The following is a 25463-nucleotide window of genomic DNA, read 5'->3' as shown; positions in this document are numbered from 1 at the left end:
AACCAGGTCAAAACTCGTTTGGATTGCTCTGGTCACACACATGTGACACTCAGGATGCTGGAGGAGAGCCAAGAAATCAGGGTGGCCGCAGTGCCAAGCAACCCCCCTACGCTACTTCACTGGTTTTATTGAAGCCTTATCAGATTTCCTGGTGACTCAGAGTAACCGGTGACCGGGGAGAAGGGCATGGCCACAGCAGCAAGCAGAGATGGGGTTACAGCTCCACGTTGGTCCAGAATAGCAGCCAATGCCCACCAGGCCCCTCCGGCCCCCCAGGCCTCTCCTGCTCCACACCGAGGACAAGCAGCCCACGGCCGTGCCCTGCAAGGAGCAAACACGGAGGAGGCAGTGGCTGCTCGCTGTTCCCAAGAGCCCAGGGAGCCCTGCCAGTCCCCCATGCCCTGGCTGAGTCCCCACAGGGCGGCTGGGCCGTGCACCCCCGCGTCCCCGCAGCCCCACGCTGCTGGGCACAGGGCAGTGCCAGCCCTCTGCTCCCCTGCGGCAGATTCCGTTTTCCTCCTTCTCTTTGGCACCCCCTGCCCTTGCTTTGGGGCCCTCTGATTCCTGCACAGCTCCCCTCTCTGGGCACCCCTTCTTGCGTTTTCCCCCCGTGCCGGCCTTGCGTGAGCACCCTCTGCCCCTGCAGCCCCTTCCCCTGTACCCCCCATTTCCCTTGTACTCCCCCTTCCCCCTGCAGCCCCTCTTCCACCAGCACCCACCCGTCCCGTGTTCTGCCTCTGCACACACACACACCCCCCACCGCCGCAACCCCTTCCCCCGCACCCCCCCCGATCTCCCCGGTCCCCTTCCCGTTCCCTCCTCCGCCCACCAGCACCCCCAGCCCCGCTCTGCCCGTCCCTCTCCCCTCGCCCGCCCCGCAGCCCCATCCCCTCCCTCTCCCATCACGCCTCTCTCCCCTCGCGCCCCGCTCCGCGCTCCCCCCGCCCCGTTCCCGCCCGCCGCCGGCGCCGCCCCCGCCGGTCCCTCCCGCCGCCGCCTCCCGCCCGCTCTGTGGGCCGAGCCCGGCTCCGCGGCCGCCCCAGCTCCGCTCGGGCTGTGGCGGGGCGGCTCCAGCCCTCGCCGCCGCGGCGGCCCCGCCGCCCCCCGCCCGCCCAGCGCGCCCCGGCCCGCGCCCCCCGCCCGCCGCCATGGGCGCCGCGGCCCTGCGCGCCCTGCCCTGGGCGCTGCTGCTGCTGGGGCCGCTGCTGCCCGGGCAGGTCCTGCAGGCCAACCCCATGCTCACCTCCGAGGGCCAGCCCGCGCCGCTGCCCAGCGGCAACGTTCCGGGCTTCACCCCCGCGCCCCCCGCCGCCCCCGAGGAGATCCACCCGCTCAAGGAGCACCCGGCCAACGGCTCGGGAGAGGGGCACGCCAAGCCCCGCAAAGCCTTCCCGGTCATCGGCATCGACTACACGCACGTCCGCATCCCCTTCGAGATCTCCCTCTGGATCCTCCTGGCCTGCCTCATGAAGCTGGGTAGGTGGGCGGTGTTGGGGGGGAGTCCGTGGGAAGGGGGCTGCGGAGAGGCCCCCGGTGTCGTGGAGAAGGAGGGACCCCCCAGCCGAGTGGAACAGGCAGCCGCAAGCATCCAAGGAGGGACCCCCTGAGCATCCCAGGGTGGGATCCCCCAGGCAAATGGGACAGACACCCCCAAGCATCACAAGGAGTGACCTTCGTGAGCATCTACCACAAGGGACCCCTAGGGTGGGACCCCCTGAGCATCCCAGAGCAGGACTCCCCAGTCGGATGGGACAGGCACCCCCAGTCATTGCAAGGAGGGACTCCTGTGAACATCTCAAGGAGGGACCCTCTTGAGCATCCCAGGGTGGGATCACCCCAAACATCCCAGGGCAAAATCTCCTGCACATCTTCTGCAAACCTCCCAGGTCGGCTGGGCCGGGGTGGGCACTGCTCTCCCCACGACCTTGGGTCTCTGTCCTGGACCTGGTGGGCAGCCACATCCCAGTCCCTCCACTCCCACAGACTTCTCATCTCCGTGCCTGGGAGCAGAGCTGAAGATGCTCCTGACCCCCGCTTGGACCAGGTTTGCTTTCCTCCCTTTGACACTCAGGGAGGAAGCATCCAGTTTGCTCGCTTCCTCTCTAAACCACAGATGCTTTTTGTAACCTTGGAGAAGTCACTCAGAAACCTCCCGGTGCTTTGGCCTCCCCTTCCTCCCCCTCCGCAGCAAACCGGGGTGGGTTTGACTCTGCTGCAAAGCATCCAGAGATTCCCGCATTAAAGAGAACGGCGTCAGGGCTGGAAATGTCACCCGCTCGGATGACCCGCTCTGGGAAAGCATCACTCTCCCGGGGCGGGGGTTGTTGACAAAGTGTTTTCCAAACTTCTGCAGCTGGATCGATACCAGCCGAATTACCCCAAACCTGTGACGTGACGTAACCGCTCCACGCTCGGCCCTGCTGTGCTGTCCCCAGCTCCGGCAGTGCAGAGGTTCAGCTGGCCCTGGTCCCATCCCTGGTGATAACGCCAGGGAGACAGGTGAAATGTTTGCTTGTCCCTGCCTTGGAGCAGGTGAGGAGGGAAGGGAACTCTGCCCTCCTTCGTTTTGCTCCTCAGTTGCCATCAGTGGTTTAATAACACTCAGGGGCACTCCAGCTTGCTGAAGGAAATCCTGCTTTGGGAGCTTTTTTAAGCTGGTTCCTGTTGTCAACTGTGCCCTGTCCTGGTCTGGAGGGGTCTGAGAGACCCCCAGGAGCTCAGATCCTTCCTGCCCAGCTACTCCTAAAAATATCCCATCCCCTTCCCAGCCCACTGTGAGCGTGCGTAGGCAGGTGAAGCCCCATTTCCACAATCCCTCCTGGGTTTTATTTACGTGCAGGCGCAGGAGTGAGAACACTTCAGACCCGGAGGCTTGTCTGGGAGGCAAGCACTCAGGACAGGGTGGAACCAGGTGGGATCCATGGGGTTTGTGCCTTCCTGGCTTTGCCCAAAACAACCTTGGGCACGTTTGGCTGGAAGGTGCCTCTCTCCAGCCGGGAAATCTCCTTTCTCAGGGCTCTCCCGGCGCGTGCTCAGCGAGCTCCGCTGTTGCACTGCGCCTTCAGCCCTGCTCGGAGAGCAAAGAGTGATGAAATCAGGAATATCTGTGCGGAAGCTGGTGGAGAAAGGAGGGGCCAATGGCCTGCGGCCCTGCCGGGGCGCACGGGAGAAACCGCGCTGGAAAACACCAGAATGGGCAGCGGGCAGCGGCTCCGGGGGGATGGATGGACGTGGTGGGAGCACCCATGGGAGCCCTCAGTCACTGGTGCTGTGGGAAGCTGCTCCTGCCGCCCTTGCCTGGAGTCAGGGCTCATTTGTGCTGCAGGAAAAGTTGTGTCTGCCGGCTGTCGCGTCTTTGATGCTACAAATATTATGCAAGACTGCGTGTTTTAAGGGCTGTATTTTAGGAGAGGCTGCCCTGCATGTTTGGCGAAGGTCTTTGGAGGTGGCAGGTGCTCTGCAGAGCTCCAGAGATGCTGATTATGCCAAAATCCACACCCTAGCTTACCTATACCTGTGACAGGGCCTTGGCAGCAGGGCAGTCCTGGGACACCCTTTTCCTTGGCCTCCTTTCCAGGGTTCTGCATTTCTTGTTCGTGCTGCCTTGGCACGTAGTTCCCAAGTTGCTGGTACAGCTCCCTCTGCTCGTGAGCTGCAAAGAAGATCTCGCTGCTCTGTGTCTGTATCCCAGCCTCATCTATCCTGCCCTGGATCACAGGATGTTGTTCAGCAGCAGAAAATAGGCTTTTTTCCACCCAGAGAGAGCTCTGACACAACTGGGCGCTGCTGGCAGTACAACCTGGGGTGGTGGGATGAGGCTCACACAGCTCCAGGCTCCCCAAACTGGACAGGGTTTGCAGCATCCCATTTCCATGAAGAGGGGAAGGGGGTTGATAAACAGAACAGGAATTTGCAGTGCTTCCTCTTTCTCCCCATCCTGTCAGTGTGCATTTATTGATGCATCAGGGTGATCCTCCAAAATTCTGAGCGGACAAACATCTTCTTACTCCAAGAGCAGGAGTTCCTGCAGCGTGGGCTGCGCATGACAGCTTGGCACCTCCTGACTGCCCTTCCTCATCTCCACAGGCCTCTTTGCTGGGTTGAAGCTGGTGACTGAGCCACAGGTTGCTGCAAAACTGAGTCTTCAACCCTGTGAGTCACTTCAGGGTGTTGTCCTCAGGGGTAGTGCAGGGTGACCATGTCGAGGAGCTCAGGAGTACTCACAGGGCTCTGCTCCAGGCCAGGAGATGCAACCTGACCTTGTCCTGTTGCTCAGTTTCCCCCTGTTGCTGCTCTTGATGCTTTGGACAGCTCTTCAGGCTTAAATGCATCCCCATTGTCCCATCCAGGGGATTTGTCCTCTCTCCAGCAGCTCTCACTGTGAGATTGTTTGGGGAATCAAAGGTGTGAGTTGAGCCCTTCCCCTCTTGCTGCAGTTTTTGTAAAATGCCTCAGAGATGTTGGTTCCTGGAGGACTCCTCACCTGACAGGGCACAGAGGGATGTGTCCCCCCAGCATGTCCTGTGGGCGTGGGCTGTTCCTGCTTTGTTAATCCCGGTGGAGAAGGGGAAGCTGGTGCTGGCTGCTTTACTTAATACTCACATGGTATTTTGGGGCTGTGTAGGGGAAGAGGAAGTGAGGGACAGCTACAACCATGTTCAGATCACGTCTGGTGGTGGCCTGACTTTGCCAGGAGAAACCTTTGCAGCTGAAAGTTGCAACCAGACATTGTCTCAACCTGTTGTATTGCTGCAGGTGGTCAGACTTTCACAAAACACCCCAGTCAGGAGCTCTCTGTGCCCTTCTCCAAGGTTTTGCAGGGATATCGTAAGGGTTCCTTCACACCGTGCCCAGGGAGTGGTTGGGAAGCTGAGGGGTTTCTCAGCAGGAGAACCTGGTTTCCTCACTCTGAGGGTTGACCTTTGAGCTCACGTGGCTCCCAGAGATGTTAAGGGGAATTCAAGTTTGACTGTAAATACTTTTTTGTTTCAGGGGAAAGGGAAGGAGTGAGTCAGGAATGTAAATAACAGATTGTGGTCAGCAGTGCCTTTGCCGGCTGTGCTGGGGCCCAGCAGGCAGAGCTTTGTGGGGAGCACCAGCTCTTACCCACCTTGGAGAAGAGTTGGGGCTACCTGTGTCTCCAAAGCCCATCCTGGCCCTTCCTTCTAAAGCCAGAAAGCAGAGTCACATGCCATTAGGCACCTTCCACTGAGGCATGTCCTGTTGTCTGTCTGCACCAAATAGCTTCCCAGCCTCCCTGGAGTATCCTGGCCATTCCACCACTCAAGGGATTCTCGGAGTGTGGTGGGTTCACCTTGGCTGGAAAGTAACCTAAAATTTACATCTTGAGCCCAAGATTTGAAAGTTGGGTGGTGCCTCTGCTTTTTTTCTCTGGGAGTCCATCTCCCCCAGATGGAGAGAGGCTTCATACCAGGGCCTGTAGTGACAGGGCAAGGGGAAGTGGTTTTACGAAGGCAGGTTTAGATTAGATCTAAGAAAGAACTCACTCAGAAGGTGGTGAGGCCCAGAGCAGCTGTGGCTGTCCCATCCCTGGCAGTGTCCAAGGCCAGGTTGGATGGGGCTTGGAGCAGCCTGGGATGGTGGAAGGGGTCCCTGCCCATGGCAGGGGGTGGCACTGGATGTGCTTTAAGGTCCCTTCCAACCCAAACCATTCCATGATTCTGTGACTCCTGGTGCCCACCAAGCTGCTCTGTCACTGCCCTCCTCTGCAGGAGAAACTAGGATGGAAAAAAACCTAATGGATCAAAGGCAGTTTAATAAAGCAAAAGCAAAGGTCATGTGTGGAAACAAAGGGAAACAAGAGATTTATTCTCTACTTCCCATCAGCAGATGATGTCCAGCCACTTCCTGGGAAGTACCTTCAGGCGCGTAGGGGCTGCTCCGGAAGGCAGATGTCGTAATTAGAACTGCCCACCCTCTCTTCCTCTTTTCTCTTTGCTTTTATGTGGTGTGGAATATCCCTTTGGTCAGTTTGGGGCAGTCCCAGCAGTGTCCCCTCCCAGGATGCTGCCCACCCCCAGCTCCTGGCGAGGGGCGACTGTTGGGGGCAGCTTTGATGCTCTGAGCGCCACTCAGCAGCAGCCAAAGCATGGGGTATTATCAACCCCCTTGCAGGCACGGTAGGGTTGGTGCACTCTGGGGGCTGTTGTGGGGCAGATGAGCTCCAGCTCAGCCAGACCCAGGGCACAGGGACATCATTCCCTGCGTGCCCACGCCGGTGACCTCCCCACGAGGCACCGCTTCGCAGCTGAGCTCCTTGGCTCGCCGTGCGCCCGACGCTGCTCGCTGGGTTTGGAGCCTGTGGCAGTCACTGAGTCACTGCTCTGTCTCTCCTTCCCCTACGCAGCGCTGTTGTGGCGGGGGTGTTCCCTGCCCCTCCAGACCGAGCGACGGCTGCCAGCACAGCCTGGTGCTCGCCGAGCTGTCCCCACCGTGCGAGTGTTGGGCTGGTGTAAAACGAGCCGGGGACGGAGCCTGTGCTCAGCGAGCAGAGGGAGCTGTGGCAGCGGTGGGTTACGTGGGGACACGCTGGTGCCTTGGGGAGGTTTGGTGCCACATCTCAGCCCAGCGTGCCAGTGCAGCACCAGTGCTCAGTGACGCTCCTCTGGACAGCACCGATGGTCCCCAGCACTGCTGTGCCTGGGGAGGAGCGAGATTAAGGAAGCTCTTGGAGCCTGCGAGCTGGCGATAGGAGCTGGGAGAAGAAGAGCAGAACATGACGGGTGCAGGTGGGGTTGTGGAGCCTCACGGGGGCTCAGGGCATGGGGGGTGGCTCCTGCACATGGAGGAGAGACGACTTCAAAATTGCCAGAGAAACATTTGTAGAAGCTGGTGGCTGCTGGCTGGCAGCGACATTTGGGCGCTAAAACTCTTGGATGCTAAAACACTTGGGTGCTTTTCAAATGTTTTATCAGCCCACATCCCTGCCCTGAAATCGGGGCTTTTGGAGGGGCCACCCCGAGGTCTTACAGAGCCCTGCGAGTTGAGGAACTTGAGGATTCCTTTGGGCAGAGGGTGATAAGCAGGGTAGGAAACCTGCTGTGGTGATGGCACTGGATGGAGGAACTGGATCTTGAGACCAGACACAGTGGAAACACCCCGGAGCAAAGCCGCTGGCGTGGGGACGCCTCTGCAAGGCTGGGAAAGGGACAGCAAAGAAACATTCCCAGAAGAGCTTTGCCCTGTGTTGGGAACACGTGTGTCTGATGTGCGGGATGAGAGTGCTGGAGTTATCTCTGTGGCCCTTCTGCCACCCCAAAGGTGGCCTCTCATGCGCCAGGAGGGCCGTGCTGGGCCGGCCTTGCTGGGATGGCCATCGGCAGAGCCGGGCTGGTGGAAGGGGCTGTTCCTTCTGGATCCTGGGACTGGCTGATGCAGGTTCCCTCACTGAGCCAGAGGGAAATCTTTGTCTTATTCTTGGTGGGAATGTTTGTGTTACAACCTGGCTTATCATGTGTTGACTGCAGGCGCTGTGGTGTGAGTGCTCTGAGATCACCCCGGTGTCCCCACTTGTCTCGGGGAGCTGTTCCAGGGGAGCTGGGCCTTGGGGAATGACTGTTGGCAAAGGATTTTGGAGTACTGCTGCAGCTGTGCCACAGAAGTGTAAATTGTCATGATAATGAATTTAAACAGTCTCTTCCAATGCAGACGTGTTGCATTCCCACTTCCTTATTGGGGAATGATCCAAACACATGCTCTGGCTCCTTTTTCCCCTGCTTTGCCATCTCAGAAAGAACAGCCACGGCACTTATTTTTTCCTCCCTGATCTGCCCATTGCTGGTGTCTGAGCTAAAAAACATCCAAACTGTTCCCTCCATGGATCTGAGGAAACCATTAGTTTAATTATGGCTGGAAGAGTGAAAGGTTCCTGCTGTGAAATACAGGATGGTGATGGAATGGGAAAAGCAGAACAGGTCTGTAATCACAGCCATTCCTCCCTGGCGAGCCCGAATGTCCATTAAGGCAGGATTACACTCTGTTACAGCCATGGCTTTGCTCCCTGCAGGGACCCCACCGCCTGTGCTGTGCCTGTGGCAGCTTCTGGACCTCAAGGGCCTCAGGAACCAAAGCTTTTATTTCATCCCATTTATCAACAAAGGCTTGGAGACCGGATGCTGGGGTCAGGGATAGGCTGGCTTCCCACACGGGCTGCAGGTGGAATTTGGGATGTGGGTGTTGCAAGTCCTGTGGCAGCCAGAGCTCACATTGGTGCTGGCCTGGCTTTCAGGGAGATGCCATGAAGTTGTTCCTCCCCTGGGACCTCCAGGTGACCTGGGGTGGTTTGTGGGCTAAGAGCAGAATGTGTCAATATTTGGCCTGTTTGGTTCAAATCCTTTCTCCCAAATTGCCCAATCACCCAACCACGGCTTGTCCACAATACCCGGAGATGCTGGAGTTCCCTTGGGAATTAGTGGGGTGGAGGACAAGTCTTCTGTCTGCAATTAACGTAGCTAAAGAGTCTCCTTTGGGGTTTGAGAATTACACATGGGAGAAGGGAAAACCAGGAGGTGGTGGAGAGTGGAGTGTCGTTCTTGGGGTGACAGCAATCCTGTGGCACAGAGGGACTGCAGCCCCTCTTGTGCACAGAAATCTCTGTAGTACAAACCAGATGCTCATTAGGCTTGCAAATAAATATGTCTTTGACATAATCCTTCCCCTTTTCCCTCCTGCAAGCCCTGGTTTTGGCTGTGGATGCAGAGGTGATGGGGGCTATGAGCCTGTTCCAGGGTCAGTCCTTTGCTACAGCACCGTGTGAGCTGTGGGCACCAACAGAGGAAGAGCAATAAGGGGGATGAATTACTGCAGCTGCCTTGTAAACATTTAGTTTCTTTTTTTTTTTTTTTCCTTCTCTTTTGGGTCTCCAAGGCCTAATTTGTTCAAATAAAACCCAAAATCCACACGGAATACTCTGTGAAAACACAGCCATGCTGAGTGGAGCTGGAGCTGGGTTGCACCTCATCCCCCTGTCTTCACTGGGCTCCCTGAGTCAGCAGCAGCTTTTTCTCACCCATTGGGGCTCAAAACTGCTGGTGTAGGTTTGATGAAAACCTCAGTGTTTTGAGATTAGGGCCAGACAGCTTCCAAGGGGACAGCAGAGGAGCAGGGGATGCTTTGAGTTGAACCAAGTGTTGATGGTTGATCCTCTCACTCCACTGAGGTACCACCGTAGGCAAGCTGTTCCATCACCATCTATTCTGCCTGGTGTTGGATATCTCACTGCCCTCTCTGATTTTCCGGTGTCTTCCAGTTCTGTGGTAATTGAGGGATGGCTCTCTCATCATGTTCTGTTCTTCAGCTCTTTCCTGGGCCAGCAGAACTTCCGTGTTTCTTCTTGGGAAGGAAGAAACCAAATTAAAAGCTCAGCAGGCGGGCGTGCACACACTTGTTGCTGCCTGTTTGTCAGAAAAGGCGAGATCCAAGGCTGATCCTAGCTTGGAGTGGAGCGCTGAGAATGGATCTGGTGGTGTGTCACCTGTGGTGGTACAAAAATTTGGTGTTACATCACCCCCCATGTGTTGGGGTTCCTTCCAAGGACCTGCCTGTGTGAGAAGGGCACGACTGAGGCTCATTGGAAGTTGGGGAGGTGTTTTGAGTGGAAAGCTGAGTTGGGGAGGTGTTTTGAGTGGAAAGCTGAGGAATGCAACGTGCTTTTTTAGTCAGAAGAGAACACACAAATTTCCTTGGGCTGCCCAGGAGTGACTCACAAACATCTCAGCATTCGAGGTCTTTGTCTCCAGAAAGTTGCAATACAATCGACCTCCAGGGACAGCACTTAAATCCTGCTTAGCAGAGGGTGCTGCTAGGGAAATAATTCCCCTCTCTTGTGCAAGACACACATCTGCAGAGGCAGACACCCCTTGGCAGCAGTTTATTTCCAGTGCCTGGAATTATTCTGCATTTTGGAGTCATGGCATGCTAAATCTTAATGACGGATTTGGAGAGAAGGCAGCTTCCCACCCCGCTGCTGGAGATTTAACAGCAGACACGCCAGGGGCACAGATTGCAGCGCATACAGGCCTTTAAAGAGAAGAGCTGGTGTTTCCAGCCCTGTTAGTGCCTCAGTTTCCCTTGGGAACGCTTTTCCCACAGCAGCCTTGGTCCCTGGGGGTCCGTCCCTTTGCAAGGAACAGCTCCTCTCCTGTCTCAGCTGCTGCGTGGAGGGAGAGCAGCTGCTCCCAGGAGCTCGGCTGGGTGTGAAAAGCATCCTGGCTGGGGATGGTGCTGGAGGGCTGGAATGGAGTCTCTGTGTGCTGGGGAAGAGGTGACAGTGGCCGGGTGCTTGTGTTGGCTCTGGACACGCTGCTGGCGTGTGCTGAGAGTGGTGTCACTTTGCCTGGGGTTGCAAAGCCCGGTAGTAATCAGTGCTAATTGCAATTACCTCCTCCCTGCTGTCCGAGTGGAGACCAACAGGTTATTTCCTGAAAAGCTTTTGTTTGTCTTTCCTGCCCGTGTTCCCGGTAGGAAATCTGCCCTTCCTGGGAAGAGCGATTGGCATCGCTCTGCCTGGGGAGTTTGTCTATGGTCACCTCAGGCTGGGTCAGGTTTAACTCTCCTCAAGGCCTCGAGGGTCAGCAGGAACTGGGAATTTAATGCTGTGTCCTGTGGCTGAGGGCAAGGAGCTGGGAGAGAGACTGGAGCCTTATTTAGGGTGACCAGGCACTGTCTCTTCACATCACCTTGGGTCCCTTCTGCTCCAGAGCATCCACCGTCTGCATCCAACAGTGCGAAGGTTCCCTTTGCACCACGCAGATGTTAACTGGGAGGATTCTATTCCAGAAATCCCCTGGCACTGACCCCTCCTAAATCAGCTATTCATGGCATCCAGCGCCTTGCAGCAGCTGAAGGAATCTGGGAAGAGCATGGCTGATGAGAGTGAGTTATGTTTAGCTCCTTGTCCCTTTCCCTGGAGCTAAAGAAGTTTTTCTAGACCTTAAACCTCCTCAAAATGCTCAAGTCCAGCTGCTGTGTTTTGAAGGATATAAACCTGGATGAGGATGCTGTTGCCCTGTAGAAAACTCAGTTTTCCAGGGTAAATGAGCTGTGCCAGGAAGATCCCAGCCTTGCAGGCCTGGCTGTGAGCTGCACCCATCCAGAGCTGGTGGGAAAAAGTCAAAATGAGTCTTGGAGCAACAACAGCGGAAATCTGGGTGGCAGTTTGTCCCCGTGTGCCTCCGTGCCCGGCTCCTGCTGGGTGAATGCCATGGGTTGGTAAAGATTCACAGTCCCGCCCTAGAAAAACTTCGTGGAGCCTGCCCAGAGGCTCTGAACAGGTTTGGTAATCGCAGGCTGTGGTTTGGGAGCGGCTCTGGAACATGCCCGCTGGAGGAATGCAGTCAGCAGGGATCGGGGTTACCAGAGCACCGCAGTCACCGGTGACACGCAGCGCCAAACCCTTGACCGGTTTGCCAAAGCTCAGCAGGGAAGGGTGGGTTTGGCATCTTGTCACGGGGCAGCTCTAGACATGGAGAGAGGTGGAGGAGAGCTGCTCCACGCACAGCTGGGCCTGAGAGGATTTTTCAAGATGTGGTGGCACCAAGCCTTGAAGCCTCCCAAGCCATCGCTGCTCATTGACTCTGTGCTTTCCTCCCAGCTTGGAATGCTGCAGCCATGGGGTGACGAGGTCCAAGGGCTCTGGGTCTCTCAGTCTTTAATGGAAATTAGGTCTTTGTTAATATCTGCTTTTCTTGCAGAGTGTCCTTGGCTTTCCTTCTGGTGTGAAGGAGAAGCGTTATCTAAACACAGGACTGGAAATTGGGAGCTGCTGGGTTCTCACGCCAGCTCTCACACGATTCACTTGGGGACTTGGGCAAGTCCATTTAATGTCTTTTGTCTCTCATTTCCTTTTTACAGCTGGGAGGAAATTAATACCAGTTCTGTAAAAGACTCCCAATTGATCTGTTAATTTCTTGTGAGTGCTTCAAGATAAAACCAGGGTACGTGCTCTTACTGCTCCCAAATAAAAATACGTTCAAGTGTTTCTGCTAAAGGCCTCTGCCCATGGATTGTTCTCAGGGCATGTTGTGGTTGTGTGTGGGCACCTTCTCCTCTCAGGAGGCTGCTGCTGCACGTCTTCCCAGTCCTTCCCAGGCTCAGGGCAGTGAGGTTTAATTGGGAGGAATCGCTGGTGGCTCTTTGGCCGCAGGCTCAGCAGTGTCTGCTTTGCAGGGAATGCCGGGCATTGGATCGTGCAAAAGGCTCCTCAGGCTCCTCTGAGCTGTCCCGTGGTGTTCGGAAAGAGAGAGGGACGCAGCCCCTTCAGATGGGGGAGAAGCAAACCGAGGAGCAGCCGCCCATCCCTGTGCTGGAGGGAAGAGTGGGTGCTGAGCCAGGGAAGAGATCTGCGTGTTATCGTTGCATTCCCCATGTAAACAGCTCATTTCTGAGTGTACACAGCGGGCTCTGGCAGGGGGGCCGCCCATCCTGGCAGGCTGAGATCCAGGGTGCCTGCGCGTGATTCAGAGCCGGGATCGCTGCGTCCTCTCCCGCTCTGCAGCACTGCAGCGCTGCCGCGGGGTCCCAGCACACCTGCAGCACTCACACAGCAGCCGCCTGCCCTGCACCCTGCCGGGACTGTGCTGGGGGAGGGAGATGGGGTTTGCCTTTCCGAGGGGAGGGTGTTGCTCCTGGAGGGTGTCAGGGCAGGTGGGGAGCTGGGCTCATCTGCATGCAGCTCCTGGCTCTGGCTGCTGCAGGATGCAGCGACGCCTTCGGTCGTGTTCCCCTGTCTGCTCAGCTTTTTGGGGACCTTTCTGCATCTCCAGATCCGGCCCTACATGGGAAGGACAACCTCGTGGTTTCCTGGTAGTGCTGCCATCATCATCCTTGGGAATTTCTGTGCTGGTGCTCATGGCTGCAAGGGGGCTGCATCACCAGGGTTCGCAGTCTGGCACTCCCTGCATCCCTCTGGAGCGTGGCAGTGCCTGCTGTGGCTGGCATGGGATTGAGGCACATTCCTACATGATGTTGCTGCAGGCACTGAGGTACCAGAGGAGATTTTGTCCTTGCACTCAGTTGCCAGAAGAAGCTTTGCCCTTGCCCTGCTGTTGCTGTGTGTGCCAGGGCTCAGGTCCTTGCCCTCTGTCCCCAGTGGCTGGTGCTGGATGGGAAGGAGCTGAAGCCCCCTCCCCTGCTCACCCTCCCCTCCGTGCCCCACCCCAACAGCTGGTTTGACAGCACACCGGACCCCGTCCCATGATTACCGTTAGCAGCTCCAATGCATGAAATGGCTCTAAATAGCTGCTCTCCAAAAGGCTCCATGCACAGAACAGCCCAGCCTCATCTCCCAGACCATCTCTGAACTGTCCTTGGCACCTTGACCTTGCAGAGAGCCACACCAGCATCGCTCCTGCTGGTGCCCTGGCATCCATCCCCTCTGTGCATGGAGCATGGGAAGCTCTCAGCACCCTCCTGAGGGGAACGGCTCTGGCTGCAGCTTATTCTGTGTTTATCCTGTCCTGGGATGTGGGCTTTGCTCCCCAGAAGTCCCCAGGGAACAGTGAGATTTCGGAAAGGCAAGTGCGCTGCTGCTCCCTCCAGCTGCCTCAGATGAGGTGTCTGCATTTGTCTCCCCTTCCATCAGAGGGTTTATTCAGGGCCTGGCAGTGGGAGTTACCTGGGAGCTGCTGCTGCAGGAGGATGGTGCCCTGGGAAGCTGTCAGACATCAGAGCCCTGCTGCACATCCCCGCCAGCCCCTCCTCACACAGCGATGCAGGGAGGCCTCTGTTGTTTCCCAGGGCTGAAGGGCTCTTCCCTGCTGCTGCACTAGCCAGCACTCCTGCTTTGGCTGATGTGGCTATGCCTTGAGGGCTTGACCAAGCCATTTCTCACGAGTCTTCCTGCGTGGAGCTGGCTCAAGTTAGGGGTTGTGGCTGCTTGGCTGAGCTGCAGCAAGGCTGGTACCTGGCCGTGTCTGCTTTTTGTCCTGTGGCTTTCAGGTTTTGAGTCACCCAAGGGCTGGCCCGATGCTATCAGCCGTGTTCTTATCTCCTGCAAAGCAGACAGGGTCCAGCCAGGTCACCTTCCCACACACACCTGCCTGGCTGCAGGCGCTGGGGCTGGATGCACGGGGCTGGGGCAGCTGGGGCTGTACCAGGCAGCCCCCGGGCTCCTATCGCAGGACCTCCCTCCATTTGCCCCCCTCTGTTTGCATTAGGTGGGGAAGAGGGGTAAAACCAGGGGCAGCTGCGGGGTGGGGCCGAGCTGGGTGAGCAAAGTCTGTAGGCACAGGGTGACAATGTCACACCAAGAGAAAATAAAACTGTCCCTTCGTCACCTGGCAAGGGGTCCCAGTGGGTATTGGCTGTGACAGCGTGGCTTTGGGGGTGTTGTGGGCAGTCCAGCTGCTCGGGGTCACGGCGAGGCTGTGCTGGGCACCGTGGGCAGGCAGACCCTGGGGGAACCAGCCCAGGGCTTCATCCCCTCCCATCCTACGTGGATGAAGTTGATCCTGACTCCTGAAAATGCCTGAAGGCTGCAGGACAGTGTTGGATGCTCATGGATTTTAACCACTCCTGAGCACCAGCGGGGTTGCAGCCCCTGCCCAGCCGAGTTTGGGGTGCAGGAGTGACCCCAAATCAGGGCCGGATGTTTTGCTTTTCCCTTCTCGCTGCGCTGGCTTTGCACGCTGTGCCCATGGTGAGGTTTGGGGGGTGGCTCTGTGGCCCCTGTGTGGGATCTGCATTCACTCAGTGACTCACAAAAAGCAGCATAAATTAATTACCCTCCTGGTTCTTGGCTTTGCTTCGTAATTAGCGGCAACAAAATAATGAGGCTTGAATGAAACATTTGGTTTGTTCTGGAGGAAATTGTTTTGCTTAGAAGCACTTTCTGTACCTGCGTCTTAACACAAAAAACAAGAAGTCAACTTCTCACCAGGAAATGGCATTTTGGGGTGGAAAATCAACGCTTTTCCGTTCTGGGCGTTGAAGCCACTTAAAAGGTTGGCTTAAGGTGTGCTTAAAAGGTTGCCCAAATCAACCTCGACTGCTGAAACCAACCCAAAAAGAGCTGCAGGGAAGCACTGGGGTGACCTGGACCTGTGTTAAAACCCTGCCTGATCCCTGGTGAAACAGAAGAGGGTTTGGCAAAGCCCAGACTGCGTCATGGCTCCACATGTGCCCTCCCAGTGGGATGGCTGTGGGAATAAGCCAGGTTGGAGCTCTGTGGGGTTGGGATTTCAGGGCACATGGTGACGTTGGAGCTTGTGAGAGGCAATGGATGTAATTTAAGTACGGTGGTTTTACCCCCTCTCCTGGCAGGGTGACACGAGCCATGGCCTCACTCTATTTATAGGTGTAAATCACCAGCTCTTTAATTCCTTTTGGGCAAGTTCAATTTTCATCCCCTTCCCCCGAGGCTTCCCTGCTACATCTGGTGCAGCTCTCTCCGTTCTCCTTGCTCCCTGTCTTTGCTGGAAGCCGCTGGATCCGGCTCCATTTTCCAAGGGAAAAGCACAGCAGGGCTGAGACATCCCCACATCCCCTGATGGCCCTCTGGAGCCATCAGCAGAGCCTGGCTGATCTTTGGGCGACTGCTGCTCAGGCAAGGGAAGAGAGAAATCCAGTGTGGGTTTTTGAGAGGGAAAAGGATAAATGGAAAGAAGCTGCAGCCAAACTCTGGAAGACTGGGATGGATTTTCCCCTGGGGGCCAGTTGCAAAATGTTCTGTTAGTGCATCGCCACCCTCACAGGGCTTTAACCCTGCTGGGGTCTTACCTCCCATCCTCGACCCTCCACCTCCCCAAAACACAGAGTGGGAGAGCCAGATCCCAGGGGCTCAGAGCTCTGCGGACCCTGGAGCCCAGCCCAGCCCTCCTTCCCTTCCCTCCCTGCTGCTCTTCAGCACGGAGAGAGAAGGGGATGGTGCTGAGTCACGGCTTTGTGGATCGCTTGTGCCCGGGCCTGGTGACACATCAGTGATTTTGGGGTTCAGCCAGCAAAGTGTCAATGTGTGGGGGCTCTCCGTGGTGCCTGTGTCACACGGGAACGTGGGAAGGTGTCCACACTTGGCTGCATCCCTCACCCCGGGATTGCTGCTGCCCCTCTGTAGGGCCCACCCGGCCCCTGCCAGCCTGGTGTCCTGAAGGGTTAAAGTGGCCTTCGGAGGGGCCCCGGTGCTGTCAGACACGTGTGTCTCCTCCAGCCCTGCTCTCTGCAGTGTCCTTCAGAAGGGCAGCCCTTCTGAGCATGCCTGCTCCCCCGCTGCCTCCTTCCCAGACCCTGTGCCTTCTCCCAGGGCTGTTCCAGCTGCTCAGCTCCACGCCCAGCCACGGCCGCTCGCTCCCACCCTGCAGCCCAGACCAGCACCCGGGGTCCCCAGGGCTGCAGAGAGCATCACCTGGGGGGCTTCACCACCCCCTGGCCCACACTAACCCCTCACCTACTACCTCCTTCCAGACCAGAATCTCCGGGGCTGGGAGAGCTCCTAACCCTGGTTAATAATTGAGTGATTCCTCTGCGCCTGCCTGCTGGAGCCTGCAGCTGCTGCAATAAACCTGGGAAGCCTGGAAGGATGGGGGTTTGTGTAACCATTTTCCTTTCTCGCGTCTCCTCTTGGCTAACAGACGTCACCCTGGGAGCATCCTGGCTTTCCCGAGGCCGTGTCCCCATGCGTGGGCGCTTGGGAATCTGGGGTGAAGCCTCAGGAGCATCCGGCTTAACCACGAATGTGCCGAGCCCTTCCAGCCCCGCCGTGTGCTCCCTGCCCCGCTCCCTCCCCGTCCCTACCCGGCTCTGGCTCTAAACACCAACTAAATGGGTTTTCTTCCCTCCTCCTTCATATTTCTCTTCCTCCTGTGGAAGGAGAGGATGTTAATGCCACCCAAATTCAACCTGCAGGGGGATGTGACAGCTGATGGCAATCCCCAGCTGCAGGGACTGGCTCGTGGGGACAGTCCCCTTGTCCCCAGGGCTGGCACACTCTGTCCTGGTGCAGGCTGGCTCCAGCATCAGCATTATATTTTTTTTTAGCTTTTTTTTTTAGTTAGTTTTATTCTTTATTTATCACGTCTGAACACCAGCATCTTTCAGGCCCGTGGGAATTGCAGAGCCTCTTGCAGTTCCGACTCCAGGAATGTCCCAGTGGTGGGAGCCAGGGTGGGAGATGTCACATCTCCCCAACTTGGCCTGGATCAGAAAAGTGCCTGAAGGCTTTGCCTCCTTTCCTTCATCCAAGGTTTGATTAAAATGTCCTTATAGTGTTCTGAGGGAGGTCTTCAAACCAGGGGAGCGCTGCAAGAGCTCTGCCTAAGCCTGACCTTGGATCCCGTGCCATATGGAGCTGTAAGGGCTGGGGCAATGACAAGCTGCAAATCGTTCCCTCCTGGCCTTGGGAGGGGCTTTCCAAGGGGCTGTGAGCACCTCAGGGCATGGAGATTCCTCAGCCTCAGTTGAGGGGGAAGTGTCACCTCAGGCAGATGCTGAGAGGGATCGGGCTGGTTCTGACATCCCCAGGGTGGGAATGCTGGGTCTGGATTGGGTGCCTCCCCTTCCCTCCATGTCCCTTCAGGCTCCTCCTGCCTGGGCTGAGGATGGGAGCAGATGAGATATGGTGGGGTTTGAGTCATGAGGCAGCTCATATAACCCCAGGCACAGCACCCAGTGACCCAGGTATAGCCCAGGAAGGAAAAATCCACAGTGGGGCAGAGTGTCCAACCAGGCTGGTTGGTTGGGAGTAAATATTTACATGGCACTGCATCCGCCAGCAGCCGGAGCCTTGGGAAAAGCAGCCCAGCTCCTCCTTGGAGGGATGGGGGTGAACCTTTGGCAGCCAGAATGGGAACCCTCACACTTGCAAACCTCCTGGGGGAAATTCCTGATGTTGCCCTCAACTGCCCCGTGCAAATCCGCTGACCCCAAAATAAAGACCAGAGATGTTCAGAAGCTGCGGAACAAACCTTGTCAGCGCCAGCTTTCCTTGCCCAAAATCTCTTCAATTTGGAGGGTGGGATTTCCTCCAGGTCTTCAAGTGCTTAGACTGCAGTTAAAACCAGGATTCCAGTCCCTAATTCCGTTCTGCCCCAACCCAAGGAATTGCTGACCACCAGCAGAGCCATCCCCGTGTGTGCCTTGCTGGGTGTGTGATGTGGGCAAGGAGCTGTTTTAATGGGAACTGTTAACTCCTGGATTTCCTTTTCCGTGTTTGCACACGCTCTCGGGGTTCACGTTTAACTCGACTGTCTCGCTCTTAATGGTTCTGGTGGTGTGTGATGCTTATTATTATTATTATTATTATTACTACTATCATCATCGTCTTTAAAGCCATTATCGAGGCTTATTCCCCTTTCTGCTGCCCCTGGATGTGCCCGTGGCCGGGCATCCTCATCTCCTAGCATCCTGCTACAGCCTTCCTCATCTTCCAGGAGGGAAGTTCAGGCACAGAGCTGGGATCAAACCCGTTCACCCCTGCCTGGCCTCATCCCCACAGTGAGGCCGTTCCTTCCCACCAGTCACCCCCATCCCAAAGGGGGATGCTGGCTCAGCACTCGGAGCAGGATCCCACCAGCAGGTTGGTACCAATGAGCTCTGGAATGCTCTAAAAATACTGAGTGGAGCAAGCAGGGAGCAAAAAATGGCTGAGATTCAGTGAAATCAAAGGCATAATTAAAATGCAGCCCGTGTAAGTGTATTTTTAGGGCCCTACAAAAAGGCTGTAAACCATTGAATTCCCATCAGCACACGAATGTTCCAGTTTAATGGAATCCTGGGGCCTGTGGGGAAGAAGTGAGAGATGCTTAATTGTCAGTGTTTGTGTTTTATTCATGATTGAACATACTTAGCAAGCAAAAACTGATCTGCTGCTGGCTTCTCGCTGCTTGTGTGGCTTTAAGCCTTATCCCAGCCAGAAATTGCCCGGTGTGCTGGAAGGGTCGGTGGTTCCCGGTGTTTGCATGAGCTGTGCATGGGCAAGGGATTATCACCTCCCCTCCCACAGGCAGCCAGGGCTGCCTTGGGGTGCTCAGAGCTTGGGTGGGCTCCAGGGGATCCAAGAAAGAAGGAGAACCCCATAGGAGTAAATCAGGAACTGCATCCGGGCTGGGAAGTCCCTAATGCAGGTGACTGGGTGTTGGGAGAGAGTTTGGATGTTCCCATCTCCTCCCGGCCTCCCCTCGTGCCTGAAGCCAAAGCCATCGAGCCATTTGCTGGGGATTGGTGCTGCTGTGGCAAAGCCGAGGTGGGACCCAGGCTCCTTCCAGCACCACTCCAGCACCAGCGACCCTTTGGAGCAGCTGGAATGGTGCCTGGAGCCTCGGGTGTGATGAATCCTCTGGGCTCGCCCACGCTGGAGCCTGTGCCCGCAGCTCAGGTGGAATTTGGGGGCTAATCCTGCCCCCAGGGACCTGCATGGGGCTGGGCCGGGGGCTGCAGTCCTTAGGGAGGGGCTGTGGAAGTGTGGCCTCTTCCCATGGGAGCTGGATCCGTGCTCTGCGCTGCGCAGGTGGAGGAGGGATGAGCCGGCCGTGGCACACATGTGGCCCCTGCGGGCTCGGGGGGATCTGACTCGTTCTGGAGGGGATTTAATCTGTTGTGGAATTGCTGCAGATGGCACGGCCGGAAGGAACGGAGGAACACGGCATGCCAAGGCAGGGTGCCTTATTTTAAACTGCTTCCCTTGCCAGGGAACAAATATGCCTCGCTTCAAAATAATAATTATAAAGCCTGGGAGAAGATCCAGGGAACCCAAAATCCTTCTGTGGGTGTTGGTGTGCTGGCAGATGCCCGGCTGGGGGTGTTTGGTGGGAATGTCATCCCAGCGGGTCACGGCTGGCTCAGAGAGCTGCGCTGGGAGCTGGGCTGTGATTGAAAACGGGGAAAATGTGTTCCCTGTTGCCTTGCACCCCAAGGATGCATCCTGTCCCTGCTGCAGCCAGCCATGTGAAACCTCCAGGGAGGGGAATTGCATCCTGAAATCCACCAAGCAGCAGGTCCCCTCCCTGTGCCTTGCGTCAGGGCTGCCCAGGGATGGGCCCTGAGCCTGGCACGCTGGGAACAGTGGCACTGGGTGGGCAGGCTGCAGTCTGACAGGAGGGAAATGCCACTGCCTGTGTGTGCTCGGGATCAGCTGGAGCCAGTGACAGCTCCTGTGGAGAGAGCTGCCTGCGCTGCAGGGCTGTCGCAGGGCTGGGCGCCACGGAGAGACCCCGGCGTGTCCCAAGGGTGGCTGTCACCTGCTGCACTGGGACTCGCAGGGTTCTGGCCTGGCACCAGCAGTGCCAGGGTCTGGTTAAGCTGCAGTTTCTGTTTGACAGAGCGGGGCAGGAGGGGAAACTGAGGCACACTAGGAGCGACAGATCACAAGGAGTGCAGGGAGGGCTGGGAGCTGGTCCCTGACTCTGGCAGGGCTGTCCCCCTGCAGACAGCATCCTCCATTCCTGTACCCAACACGTGTCTTGCTCTCTCCTCTCCAGGCTTCCACGTGATCCCGTCAGTGTCCAGCATCGTTCCTGAGAGCTGCCTGCTCATTGTGGTGGGCTTGCTGGTTGGGGGGCTCATCAAAGGGGTGGGTGAAAAGCCCCCCATCCTCAAGTCGGACATCTTCTTCCTCTTCCTGCTCCCTCCCATCATCCTGGACGCCGGCTACTTCCTACCCTTGCGCCAGTTCACCGAGAACCTGGGCACCATCCTCATCTTCGCCGTGGTGGGCACGCTCTGGAACGCCTTTTTCCTGGGGGGGCTCATGTATGCCGTGTGCCAGCTGGGCGGCCCCGGCCTCAACCACATCAGCCTCCTGGCCAACCTGCTCTTCGGCAGCATCATCTCGGCCGTGGACCCGGTGGCCGTGCTGGCCGTCTTCGAGGAGATCCACATCAACGAGCTGCTGCACATCCTGGTCTTCGGGGAGTCCCTGCTCAACGACGCCGTCACCGTCGTGAGTGCCTCAGCCCAGGGAAGGGGGTTTGCTTTGGTGCAGGAGCGTCTCAGGGTGGAGGCAGCGGGGTGGCGGCTGTCAGGGCCGTCCCAAGCTGCCAGGTGCCTCCTGGCAGCTCGACTTGCACCAAACCTTGTCCAGGTGCAAAGCTAAAAATAGAGGCTTAAAACACCGCAGAGGTGGGTTGAGGTGAAGTGTTTCATGTGGTGGGTTGGGGAGGCTGAGGGCACGTGCCCAGTCAGCCTCTCGGTGCCATGGGCTCTGGGAATCTGCTCTCCTGGCTGGAGCTGCTGCCAGGGAAAGCACGAGGGGCTGATGCTGGGTCAGGCAGCACTGCCATGGAGCTGCTGCTCCCTCTATCTCCTCTCATGTGGTCGCCCTTGCTGTCCCCCAGCTGCAGCTCCCGGGAGGTGGAAGGGCAGGACATCAGCCGTGGCATAGAGGAGAGCTGGGGGGGCTGAAGCCAGGCTGGCATCCCGCCTGGATCACCCCTCAGCCCCGCTGCAAGCAGCAGCTTTGTAGGGACCTTTGGGAGGCAGGGCCAGGCCTGCTCCTTTCCAAAGGACGCCACTGTCCAGGTGCTGGCTTGGCTGTCAGCGTGGCCTTCTCCTCTCTGCAGAGCTGACCTCTACACTTACTTCTAACCCACTGCTTTTTCCTGGCTCCTGTCCCGAATCCCAGCTGTCCGTTTCGGAGCTGGCTGCTTAGCCCCTGCTGACAAGGTTCCTGGTGACAAAGAACACTCTGTCCCACCACGGGGCTTTTCCCAGGCACTTCTCCCCCATTTTCCACCAGAGGGGTGCCTGCAGGGTCTGTGTCCCCACTCTCATCCCTGGGGAATGCTTTTGTCTGTCCCTGCCCCACCCAGGGCCTGGCCCTGGCAGGCAGGAGCTGGCACCTTGCCCTTTCCCTGCCTGTTCCTGCAGGATGCCCTGTTTCCCATCCTGACAGCTGCTTTAACATCTCTGCAGTGTCTGTGGGTGGGAGAAGGCAACACAGCCCAGGGTCTTTCCCTCAGGTTTCCCACAGCTACAGAAGCTCTAGGGCTTGGGCTCTGCTCTGGGCTGGGCAGGGCAGGGCAGATGGTGGCTTTTCTCTCCATGCATCTGTCAGGAGTCCCCCAGCCTGGATCTGTCCTGACCTGCTCATTGGGAAAACAGGAACAGCCTCTGGCTGGGGATCAAAGGCCCTCCTGGGACAGCTGGAGAGCAGAGCTGTCCCAGACACACCTTCGGTGGCACCACATCCCTGTGGGCACAGAGCACGGGGAGCTGGTCCCTCATGTCTGTGTCTGGCACAGCAAAGCACCAGCAGCCAGATTTGGTGTGAGCCTTGGTCAAGCACAGGACCCAGCTCGGGGTCACCAAGCACCGACACAGCTCAGCTCAGGTGTGCCTGGCTCCCAGGGGAGGTCCCTGTGCAGGTAGGTCTCCTTCGAGGTGAGGCTGTCTCTTGCCACAGGGACAGTTTGAACCCTGCTCTCCTTTCTCCCTGCCAGGTCCTCTACCACCTCTTTGAGGAGTTTGCCAACTTCGAGCAGGTGACCATCATCGACATCATCCTCGGCTTCCTCAGCTTCTTCGTGGTGTCTCTGGGCGGGGTCCTGGTGGGCGTCATTTACGGGGTGATCGCTGCCTTCACGTCCCGCTTCACCTCCCACATCCGGGTCATCGAGCCGCTCTTCGTGTTCCTCTACAGCTACATGGCCTATCTGTCTGCCGAGCTCTTCCACCTGTCCGGCATCATGGCGTGAGTTGGGAATGGGGCAGGAGGTGCCCCCCTGTCCCCAGGGCCCCTGGGAGGATTTCCTGTGGTGTAACCACAGCCTTCTGGCCCAGCGTGGTCAGTTCCTGCCCAGTGAGGCCCAGGGGTGTGTTTGGGCTGGACTATGCAAGGAGGCACAGGAGGGAAGTGAGTCTTGGGAGATGTCCCACAGATCCCGGGGTGCTGGCAGCCCATTCCTGTTCTCCTGGACACACAGGAGCAGGCAGAGCCTGCTGAGCGCTCGGGACGATGGGTTTGTGCTCCAGTGCTCACTCCTGCCCTGCCAGGGGAAGGAGAAACCTCGCGTTGCCTTCTCTGGAGGCCTTGAATATTTGCTGGTGGTTCCCAAGGCCTGTCCTGCCCTGGGGTTGGGTGTCAGAACACAAAGCACTGCTGCAGGGCCAGGGCTTGGGGCTGACCCCATGTCCCCACGGCTGCTGAGTGCCCCGACCTCACCCCCAGGCTCATCGCCTCTGGCGTGGTCATGCGGCCCTACGTGGAAGCCAACATCTCCCACAAGTCCCACACCACCATCAAGTATTTCCTCAAGATGTGGAGCAGTGTGAGCGAGACCCTCATCTTCATCTTCCTGGGTGTCTCCACCGTGGCTGGTCACCACTACTGGAACTGGACCTTCGTCATCAGCACGCTGCTCTTCTGCCTCATCGCCAGAGTGCTGGGTGAGCTGTCAGTGTGGTGGCAAAGCCCTTGGGGTGGTAAGAGAATCATGGGATGGTTTGGGTTGGAAGGGGCCTTAAAGCCCATCTGGTTCCAAGTGCCATGGACAGAGACACCTTCCACCAGACCAGGTTGCTCCAAGCCCTGTCCAGCCTCGCCTTGAGTGGCCACTTGGGTCATGGTGACCTCTCAGGACCGTGATGGTTTGCCTTGCTGGGGAGGCTGGAGATGGCTGGGTGGCACTGCTCCACTGTGGGCATCACCCGTGCTGGTGGCTGGTGGTGTGGGGAGATGGGGCTGAGGCCGTGCTTGTGCCAGACACAGGGTGGAAGCTGGTGAGGGATTCTGAGATGAGCAGACAGCTCTCACCTGCACCCACGCCCCCGAGGGGCTGCAGGGTGGCTCTTTGGGACTGGAGGGGATCCTTCACCATTCACACAGGACTGTGCTGCTCCCCCAGGTGTCCTGGTCCTCACCTGGTTCATCAACAAGTTCCGAATCGTGAAGCTGACGCCGAAGGACCAGTTCATCATCGCCTACGGGGGCCTGCGGGGAGCCATCGCCTTCTCCCTCGGGTACCTCCTGGACTACAAACATTTTGGCATGAGGGACATGTTCCTCACAGCCATCATCACAGTCATCTTCTTCACCGTGTTCGTGCAGGTTGGTGGCGCTCAGGCTGTGCTTTCAGAGGGAAAGGGGGCTCGTCGTGGCCGTGTGGAGAGTGGGGAGCACATCCCCCCTCCATCCCTGACCCTGTCCCACGTCCCAAACACTGCCCGGTGACACCGATAGCAGTTTGGCTGTGCTGAGCCCATCCCACTGCCACCGCTGTGCCCTGGGCAGAGATGTAACCCCCTCCCCTTCCCCAGGGCATGACCATCCGGCCCTTGGTGGATCTGCTGGCTGTGAAGAAGAAGCAGGAGACCAAGCGCTCCATCAACGAGGAGATCCACACGCAGGTAACGCGCTGCTCCGGCCGCCCCACGCCTGCTTTAGCCCTCTGCTCTCTCTGCTTCTGCCACTCCACCACTGTCACTGGGACTGCCCCTAAATCAGTGCCCAAGGTAAGGGGGGCAGAGCGAGGGCTCTCCCCTGTCTGTGTCGTCCAGTGCCCGCTCTGACCCAGACCCCCCAGTGCCTGTAGAGCCGAGCCCGGTTGTGTGGGTCCATCCTGCCCTCCCAAAGCCCATCCTGGACTCACAGCCCTGATTTTACATGCCCTGAGTGCTCTTCCCGTGTGTCAGTGTGGGTGTCGGGGGAGGGAGAGGGTGGGCAAGAGCCCTCCGAGCTGCTCACGCCTTGGGCCATCTCTTCCAGTTCTTGGATCACCTTCTGACAGGGATCGAGGACATCTGTGGTCACTACGGGCATCACCACTGGAAGGACAAGTGAGTGGGGAGGTTTGGTGGCTGGGGAAGGGTTTCTGTCACCACCCACCACCCAGAAGGTTTCACAGCCCTGTGCCAGGTTTTTCCCCAGGCTTTAATATCCACACACAGACTCCCTGTGGGGAATTACGGCCCTGGATTGAGAGCAAATGGGGCTGCAGGGCTGCACCCCTTGGTCCCACCACCCACAGCAGGTCCGGGGCAGGGTGGGAGCTGCCAGTGGCCAGTCCCTGCAGGAGCTCAGGGCCATCCCCAGTGGGTGCCAGCAGGTGCTGGGTGTTGTGGAGACACCCTGGCTCGGGAGGGATTCAGGGAAGCCTGGCCTGAGTCGTGCTGGTTGAACTGGACCCAGCACTGAACGCAGCAGGGCTGTCCTGGGCGGGGCTGGGGAGGGCGGACAGGGCTGGGGCTGAGCTGTGGCTGCTCCTCCTCTCCCACACTCCCGGGAAGGCTGAACCGCTTCAACAAGAAGTATGTGAAGAAGTGCCTGATCGCGGGGGAGCGCTCCAAGGAGCCCCAGCTCATCGCCTTCTACCACAAGATGGAGATGAAGCAGGCCATCGAGCTGGTGGAGAGCGGGGGCATCGGCAAGATCCCCTCCGCCGTCTCCACCGTCTCCATCCAGTGAGTTCCCAGCCCTGGGCACCCTCCCGTGGCACCCTGAGTGCTCCCTGCTGGTGGCCACAGGGCAAGCAGCCCTTGGGTGCTGCGTGGCCATCGTGGCGTGGCTCTGAATCCTGTCT

The 25463-nt window shown here is 57.8% G+C and overlaps 1 protein-coding gene across 1 annotated transcript in view; it reads left to right on the top strand.

The window, feature by feature from the left end:
• The first annotated feature begins 1148 nt into the window (after positions 1-1148).
• Positions 1149-25463, top strand: part of SLC9A1 (solute carrier family 9 member A1) — a 27662-nt gene continuing 3347 nt past the window's right edge. Inside the window, exons 1-8 of the mRNA XM_032132137.1 lie at positions 1149-1476; positions 20427-20887; positions 22386-22636; positions 23114-23331; positions 23790-23992; positions 24202-24291; positions 24650-24720; positions 25171-25344. Coding sequence (XP_031988028.1) covers positions 1149-1476; positions 20427-20887; positions 22386-22636; positions 23114-23331; positions 23790-23992; positions 24202-24291; positions 24650-24720; positions 25171-25344 — 1796 coding nt within the window. The remainder of the gene's footprint in view (positions 1477-20426; positions 20888-22385; positions 22637-23113; positions 23332-23789; positions 23993-24201; positions 24292-24649; positions 24721-25170; positions 25345-25463) is intronic.

This window comes from Corvus moneduloides, chromosome 23, assembly GCF_009650955.1.
Source record: "Corvus moneduloides isolate bCorMon1 chromosome 23, bCorMon1.pri, whole genome shotgun sequence".
Classification (NCBI taxonomy): domain Eukaryota; kingdom Metazoa; phylum Chordata; class Aves; order Passeriformes; family Corvidae; genus Corvus; species Corvus moneduloides.
This window is presented reverse-complemented; position numbering and strand designations above follow the sequence as displayed.